The 8956-nt window shown below is 35.7% G+C and overlaps 1 protein-coding gene across 1 annotated transcript in view; it reads left to right on the top strand.

Moving 5' to 3' along the window:
- Positions 1–5142, top strand: part of LOC137658584 (uncharacterized) — a 20076-nt gene extending 14934 nt beyond the window's left edge. Inside the window, exon 2 of the mRNA XM_068393494.1 lies at positions 2459–5142. Within this exon, the coding sequence (XP_068249595.1) occupies positions 2459–4488 (2030 nt within the window). The 3' untranslated portion in view covers positions 4489–5142. The remainder of the gene's footprint in view (positions 1–2458) is intronic.
- Positions 5143–8956: the final 3814 nt, after the last annotated feature.

The raw sequence follows: 8956 nt of genomic DNA, 5'->3' as shown, positions 1-8956 counted from the left end.
GGTAGGATAAGGAGATTGTTAGAGCATCTAGCTTTGTTCTATGGGCAAAGAAAATATATTGTGTGGCGTGAATGTTATCTTTAATTATGAGCACGTCATTGTCACTCTTTTTCATTTCATCAGTAAGTGGTGAGTGTTGATATATATATATATATATATATATATATATATATATATATATATCAACACAATATCGTACTCAAATAGAAATGAATTTCTACCTCATACTTGGGATCGAACACTACCCCCTTCTAATGAAAGGCCAGGTCGCTTGCAACCATGCCACCAGAAGCCATATATATATATATATATATATATATATATATATACATATATATATATATATATATATATATATATATATATATATGTATGTATGTATATATATGTATATGTGTGTATACACATACATACATACGTGCATATATCACTACATTCGTGATTTTAATCAATGTAAATAACTACAGTGGCATTTAATACCGAATTCTACCTTTGGGAATAGTTATATCCACTGGATATGCATTCCCAAAGGTAGAATTCGGTATTGAATGCCATTTTGGTTTATATGTAAATTATATATATATATATATATATATATAGAGAGAGAGAGAGAGAGAGAGAGAGAGAGAGAGAGAGAGAGAGAGAGAGAGAGAGTCACTGTTGATGGGCTCATAGAACTAAAAATTATGACAAATTTTGAGAGCTTTGTAATTTCATCATATTCATATACATAGTGTATTTTATGTATATAAGTGACATTTGAACCTTAGTGCATTTGGATAAAATATTATCAAGTAAAGATTATCCTTTCATATTATCACCTAACATTACTTTTCATTCCATTTTTATATAAAAAGGGAAATTCAGAAGCCAGTGTCTGAAATGAGACAATGTTCGATCCTGAAATTTTTGAGATTGCTATGAAGAAAATGGCTTATGAAAGTTGCTCTCTCTCTCTCTCTCTCTCTCTCTCTCTCTCTCTCTCTCTCTCTCTCTCTCTCTCTCTCTCTCTCTCTCTCTCTTCATGTTCGATTAGCATACTGTATAAAGTCCGTTCAATTCAGTCATATTATTATTATTATTATTATTATTATTATTACTTACTTACTTACTTACTTACTTACTTAGTAAGCTACTCCCCTAGTTGGAAAAAGCAGGATGCTATAAGCCCAGGGGCTTCAACGGGGAAAATAGCCCAATGAGGAAAGGAAGCAAGGAAAAATCAAACATTTTAAGAAGAGTGACATTAGAATAAGAGAAATAAGATAGAATAATGTGCTCAAGTGTACCCTCAAGCAAGAGAACTCTAACCCTAGACAGTGGAAGACCATGGTACAGAGGCTATAGCACTACCCAAGACTAGAGAACAATGGTTTGATTTAGGAGTGTCTTTCTCCTAGAAGAGCTGCTTACCATAGCCAAAGTCTCTTCTACCCTTACCAAGAGGAAAGTAGCCCCTGAATAATTACAGTGCAGTAGTTAACCTCTTGGGTGAAGAAGAATTGTTTGGTAATCTCAGTGTTGTCATGTGTATGAAGACAGTGGAGAACATGTAAAGAATATGCCACACTATTCAGTGTGTGTGTATATGTGTAGGCAAAGGGAAAATGAACCATAGCCAGAGAGAAGGATCCAACGTAGTAATGTCTGGCCAGTCAAAGGACCCAATAACTCTATAGCGGTAGTATGTCAGCGGATGGCTGGTTTCCTGGCCAACCTACTACCTTAAATGAAAACAACAGGAACATCACCCAAATACATAATTGGTATTCCAATCAGACAGATAAATCTAATATCATCTCACATAAATGACAGGAATGAAAGAATTCTCCACATCTAAAGAATCTCTCGCATCCAATTTTTAAAGCATATTTAAAAGCACGAATTACCTGATGATTTACAACTGACCTTGAGGATGTTAATCACCCATGATGTTGAACGAAGTGGATGATTGAATTTGACGCCATTACCAAAAAATTAAGAGAAAATTGTTGACGAGGAGATGGTTAAGCAGTGTGTGTGTGTTTTTTTTTTCTTTTCTTTTTTTAGGTATCATGCATGTGTTTTTCAGATAAAACTCATTAGTAGCATCTTAACATTAATTTTTTTTTCTTACTGCTTACCTGACCTGCATTGGCACATTAGGCATTTGTAAATTTGTCTGCATCTTTTTAAAGATGCAACTTACGTGGCACTTTTTTCAATGTGCATGTTATCTTCATTTCATTTCAGACATTGAATTTTAATAGATTACATGGCACAAGTGAATATAGCTTTAGATTATCAGTTGTCTGTTAAGCTTTAACTTTTGTATATCAATAAGTGCATTTGAAATTACTTTACCCCACAATTATTTTGACTCTGTCACCTATTGATTTGTTTATATCATGTTTCTAGAGTGTATTACTCAACACTTCTTTGTACTCAAGTTCTAATGTATTTCTTTTATATCTGACAGGACAAGGTGATGTGGTAGAGAAGAACTTACAAAATGTGTATGCTGATGAAAAGAATTTTGCAGAAGACAGCTTGGAACCAACCAGATCCCTAGAAGATGTGGACGACTCTGGTGAACCTCTTCCCTTAGGTTCCACTGTCAAAAATGTTGTCAAGCGTTCAGCCAATGGCGTCGATGATTACATGGCATCAGTTGGGTACGACCCAATGTCCACTTGGGCGAAGAGAAATACTTATGACCCTGGCTATGAAGCGTACATGCAGAGCGTTCATTATGACCCCATGATGGCCTGGGGGAAGAGACAGATAAAAAAGAATGATCCAGGGTATGATACTTATATGCAAACCATCAATTATGACCCCACGATGGCATGGGGAAAAAGAGATAATTATGATCCATACTTACAAACTATAGGCTATGACCCCATGAGCTTCTATGCCAAGAAAACAGTCAAACGCAGTAGTGAAAGCCCATCCTATTATTCAAATCATTTTCAAGGGGGCAATGTGAAAAACCAAGATCCCTACATGGATCTGTACATCCCAAACCATTACATGCATAATTTCAAAAGATCCATCAACCCTTACCTTCTGACATTGGCTTCTAATGACTGGAAGAGAGCTCCCAATGACATGGGAGCCCAAGGATTTCATGAAGGTATCTTTACTCATAATTTTGGTGACTTCTCGCCTGTTAAGAGGGGTAAAAGGGAAGCCGTTGACTCATCTGCACCTGTAGAAGAAAAGAGACGTCCAGAGATGACTTCAAGTGGCTTTTATGGAGATACTTTCTCTGGTGGCTTTGGTGACTTCTCTACCATGAAGAAGAGAAGGTTAGGAATGGGAGCAAGTGGTTTCCATGGTGACACTTTCAATCAAGGCTTCGGTGACTTCTCTACCATGAAGAAACGTCGACTTGGTATGGGTGCAAGTGGTTTTCATGGAGATACATTCAACCAAGGTTTTGGGGACTTCTCCACCATGAAGAAGAGGCGTTTAGGAATGGGGGCAAGTGGTTTCTATGGCGATACATTTGATCAAGGATTTGGAGACTTTTCAACTATGAAGAAACGTCGACTTGGAATGGGGGCAAGTGGCTTTCATGGAGACACATTCAACCAAGGTTTCGGGGACTTCTCTACCATGAAGAAAAGACGTCTAGGAATGGGTGCAAGTGGTTTCCATGGTGACACTTTTAATCAAGGTTTTGGCGATTTCTCTACCATGAAGAAACGTCGACTTGGAATGGGCGCGAGTGGTTTTCATGGAGATACATTCAACCAAGGCTTTGGGGACTTCTCAACCATGAAGAAAAGACGTCTAGGAATGGGTGCAAGTGGTTTTTATGGAGATACATTTAACCAAGGTTTTGGAGATTTCTCAACTATGAAAAAACGTCGTCCTGAGATGGATTCCAGTGGATTTTATGGGGACACTTTTAATGGTGGGTTTGGGGATTTCTATACAATGAAACGCACCGTGGAAGAGCATCCTAACCTGGACGATAGTGGATTTTATGGCGAGTCTGTCTCAGAGGAACTAACGGACTTCAATCCTGAGAAAAAGCCTGGTTTTGAAGTGACCCAATTACACGAGGCAGAGAAAGAAAAGGAGTCAACCAGAAGAAAACGGGACGTGTTCCATACGCACCAAGCAGATAAGCGTCGTCCTGACATGGATGCCAGTGGATTCCATGGCGACACTTTCTCTGGTGGATTTGGAGACTTCTACACCATGCGTAAACGCTTATCTGACGAAGAACTGATGCTGCATCGACAAAGAGTAGAAGAAGGGAGACCGAAGAGAAACATCGAGGGAGATGATTCATTAGAGGTTGAGATTAAGCCTCCATATGAAAGCGAGCTTAGCATTAGAAACCGAAGAAGTATACAGGAAGTAAACCCAAACGCTGACTACGCTGATGCAGATGTTACTGAAGAAAGTCAAGACATCTATAAACGGTCTATTGATGGATCCAATCCCTTTTATGAAGGGTTTGAGGATCTCAACACCATGAATGGATGGCGATGAGATTCACCAATTATTCTCACTTTCCTTATTATCTTTCCTTAAACTAAACTTTTATTCTTTCATCAACTACGTAAACAAATTGCTCTGGCCTCTGATACAACTAAAGGCCCCCCTTCTTTATGTGAATTAAATAAAAAGTAATTATAATGACAAATATATTAATCTCTCCATGTGTAACCCAAAATGAAAATTTATACTAGTGATGAACATAACGGAAGAGTTACAACTCTTATCAGTTATACTTTTGTAATGTACTATAATACACAAATAAATCTTATTGACCAGCATAACTTGGAATGGTATATAATTGTCGTCATTTCTTTTGAGGTTTATAAGAATTTCTGAACTGCAGTTTTCTTTGTATCTAAATAGCAAATCATATGCTTTGAATCAGTACGTAAGATACTTATATCTCAGGAAGCAAAAGTATTAGGAAATTCACACCTTGTTGAAAGGAAGGCAAATATAAAATGATAAATTTTGAATATGGTTTGCCCTTTGTTCCATGGAGGTTATTGACATCAAATGGCTTTGAACATCACCATGTGAGTGACAGATTTTTGCCAACATGTAGGAATGTTGTTTTTTAATTAGATTCTATATTTCATTTCATTTGGTTGAAATTGCCGGTTTTTTTTTTTTTTTTTTTTTTTTTTTTTTTTAGATGGTTCGAGTTCCGCAAGAATCTCTTAAAATCAACCTTGGTCATTGTATAACTATTTTGTGACTTTACTTGAATTATAAGTATTAGCATTCATGATCAATACCAGATTAAATCAGGTATTTTAAAAAATCCTTTTGAATATTCTTATCACCAGTTATTCGTAACGTATTAAGTAGACATTTATTGTATTTTAATGTCCTAAGACGTCTGGCAAGAAGTGATCAGTATCTGGGCCCTGGAGTGAGGATTTTTCACACAGATGGTGATGTTCTAAGGGGCTACTGGGCCCTGGAGTGAGGATTTTTTCGCGCAGGTGGTGATGTTCTAAGGAGCTGCATTTATTCGAAAAAGAAGAAGAATGCTCCTTGAACTGCACAGTTGATATGTCCAAACCCTTATATATTTCTCTCTATATACATAAGTATTTTGTTTAAGCAAATCAGAATAACAGGTGGCAGTTTCAAACTATAGTCAATTCTTTTTAGTGGGACAGATTTGCACCGACACGCGCGGGTGCCCTTTTAGCTCGGAAAAGTTTCCTGATCGCTGACTGGTTGGAAAAAAATATTTCTAACCAATCAGATAGCTGGAAACTTTATCCGAGCTAAAAGGGCACCCCTGCGAGTCGGTGCAAATGCGCCTCATTAAAAAACGATGACTAGATTTCATCGAGATATTTTTGAAAATGGCTGGTGTCAAATGTCAATTTTCAACCTGGTGGATTTAAAAGGGTATGTTTTAGGGGAGGGTGGTAGCTAGCGACCTTATTCATCTGTTAGTGATCTGTGATTGGCTGTTTATAAAGTCCTTTTTGTATGCCATAACACTTGATTCATAATTGCCAAATAAATTCTGGCTTGAATTAATGGTGATGGTTTTAATGTATAAGTAGAATGCTAAACTTGATCGATTAAACGCATGGATTATATAAATATTGTTATATATATAGATTGATATATATATAATTTCCATATACTGTATTCTATATGTGTCGATGTTCCTATTCCAAAGTGACCAAAATATATAAAAAAAGTTAATTACTTATTAGAAGATGTGATAATTAAGGATGATTTGAATTTGAGAGGCTATTTTGACTAATGCTTTATGCTTACATTAAATATTTTCTTAACTGAGGTAAATGTCTATTTTTTCGTGCTGGGAATTGTCTATTTAGTTTTGAAAAAAATTTTAAACTCAAAATGAATTTTTTTCTGGAAATGTTTGCACTGTTAAATGTACCGACTTGAATCTAAATGCGTGGAGTGGAAATTTATTATTAGAAAGACTTTGCATATTAGCTTTTAATGTGTAGGAAAATTTAGTTCGTGATATTCCAAGTCTGTTTTACGGAATCAATAGAGTAATCCACGCATATACACATCCAAACATCAGGAGTCCTGCATTCATCTTTTGGCATTTGTGTAAATTCATGTTCTAAGACTTTATTCACATTTTTTCCAATTGTGTTTCCCATTAATACTGATCAAGAAGCGGTCGCCAAAGCGACGGTGTATTAATATATCAAAAAAGGAAACTATATATGGGAATTAAAAGGTTTAAAAAAAAACATTGTTCATTACTAATTCAAAATAAATTGCAAGAAATTCGCTAGATTGTTTTATTATACTCTGCTTGTGGAAAATCCAGTTGCCTCTTAATAAAGCATTTTATCTAGTCAGTTAATTTGAAATCATACACTTCATATAAACATTTGTATAATTGTGTACCCAAAATTCGCAAACAAATAAAAAAAAACATTCATATTAAATTTGAAACACGACAATTATTGAAGATTGTATGAAGACATTACCAAGGAAATCTTTATAATGAAAATTAAAAATTGTGAACATGAAGTCACAATGCGACTATTATCTCAAAAATGTGTTGACAAAATTATTGTGTAAAAAAAAAATGTTTTATCTTGCAGGAACCGCTTAAGGATTATAAAAAAATCAACTGTATTGTAAGGAAATTTGTTACCTAACTATAAGCCAACACATTACCCATTTGTCATAAAGATGAATTTTACAGCGCTGCTTTAGTTTTCTACTTTGCTTATGTGGGTTATAATAAGGTCGAAGATGCATGGAGGACAAAATGTACAGGACAAAGGAAGAGAGAAAATGCTGACTAGAAACAGTTACCCCATATAGAAATGGGAAAAGCTGACAGCAGAGAAAAAGAAGAAGATGCACGAAGGTCCTAACTCCTAAGACTCCAAGATCCTTGCTGTGTTGCCATCTTTCCTTATATCAACTATTTTTTTTAACGCAATCCATCACATATTTAAGCTGAAATGGGTTAATAATACTTTATAAAAATAATAGAAAGATTTTAATGCAATGAAATGTCTTTAGATATCAATTGCACTTTTATATAGTTTAGAAAAACCTTAGATTGAGGGTGAAAAGGTAAACTGGTAAAACTGTCTCGTGGTTGAGGACAGTCGGACTCGGACAGTCAACTGTCAACAAACCTCCTAGAGACAAAAAAGTGTACAGGACATTGTTTTATTAGCTTTGTGGATTTATTTGCTTGTTACCATTTTAACACTTCAACTAAGAAAGTGTGGTCTTGGGTTATTTTATCCAGTGAAACTTGGTCGCCATTGATTTTCAAATGTTGAAAATAATCGAGGTAAGTTTTGCTCGGTTATATTTTCGTAGTCGGCATAGCCTACACATTGTGTAAAATACGTTTTGAACTAGAAAATTGTTAAAGTGTGGTTTTATGTCATATTTCCGTATGTTCTATGATATCGATAAACCAGATGCCCGATAGGAAATACATTTTCTTCCTACCTACCTAAATCTAAGCCACAAAACCCTTGATAAAGGTAGGCTACATATTGTGGTAAGACCCCTCGCTTACCTTAAATGGAATCATAAGAGTCAGATATAGGTCAAGATCAATCTTTTTGAACAGGAACTCTCTTCATGGCAGTCAAGTTTCTGTACAACCTTTCAAAACAAAGTTATAGTTGTGGTGACATTAAAATCATCCCTGCTTGTCTCGCCAGACTGGGATTCGAGTTCCTCCTAAGCTTAGTCGTTTCTATAGTGTTTGCAACCTCACCTTCCATGTGAGGTTGTTTGGGGAGCTTATAGGTCTACCTGCTGAGTCATCAGTAGTCACTGTCTTTGTCCTGCTAGCTAGGGCACTAACAGTTATTTTTTTAGTTTTCGGAATTGATATGTCAGTCTTCCCAAAAACCGGTAGTCTCGATGGAGACCTTATAAGAAAGAGCCGAATGATCTTTAAGGAACCTTTTAATTTTATTAGGAGTTTATGGTGCATGTAGTATGCTGAGACAGTGTAAACCTACTTATTAATTGTGAAATTAATTTTCTTATAGCGAAATATGATTTGGTATCAACTTATCAGGAGGGAATAGAGACTTGGTCTAAGGGTAAGCTAAGGTTACCATAGTCTAAGGTTTCGGGGACAAAGGTAATAAAGTACAGTAGGTGAAGAAATGGCTCCTAGTATAGGTTAGGTGGGGAACTTTAAGTGAGTTGGTGTTCTTGTTGGGATTAACACATGGTTTTGCACTCATAACTTTTGGAATTTTAAAACTGTTAAAATTTATGAAATAATGGTTTCTGCAATAAATTTAATCTGAAAACTTCAAACAGTGCTTGTTTAATTCGTTAGAAATATTGCGCTATAGTACTGTTTACTCCTTAATTACTGATTTCCAACCAAGTACAAAGGCTCCAGGAGTTCCACTGTAATCTCCGTTTAAAGGTCCAATAACCTCAAAATACAAATGCCTGTATATATCACATGCCTGTGCTAAAGAAA

The sequence above is a fragment of the Palaemon carinicauda genome, chromosome 1 (assembly GCF_036898095.1).
Source record: "Palaemon carinicauda isolate YSFRI2023 chromosome 1, ASM3689809v2, whole genome shotgun sequence".
Classification (NCBI taxonomy): domain Eukaryota; kingdom Metazoa; phylum Arthropoda; class Malacostraca; order Decapoda; family Palaemonidae; genus Palaemon; species Palaemon carinicauda.
Note: the sequence above shows the minus strand (reverse complement) of the source record. Positions and strands in the feature narration are given on the sequence as shown.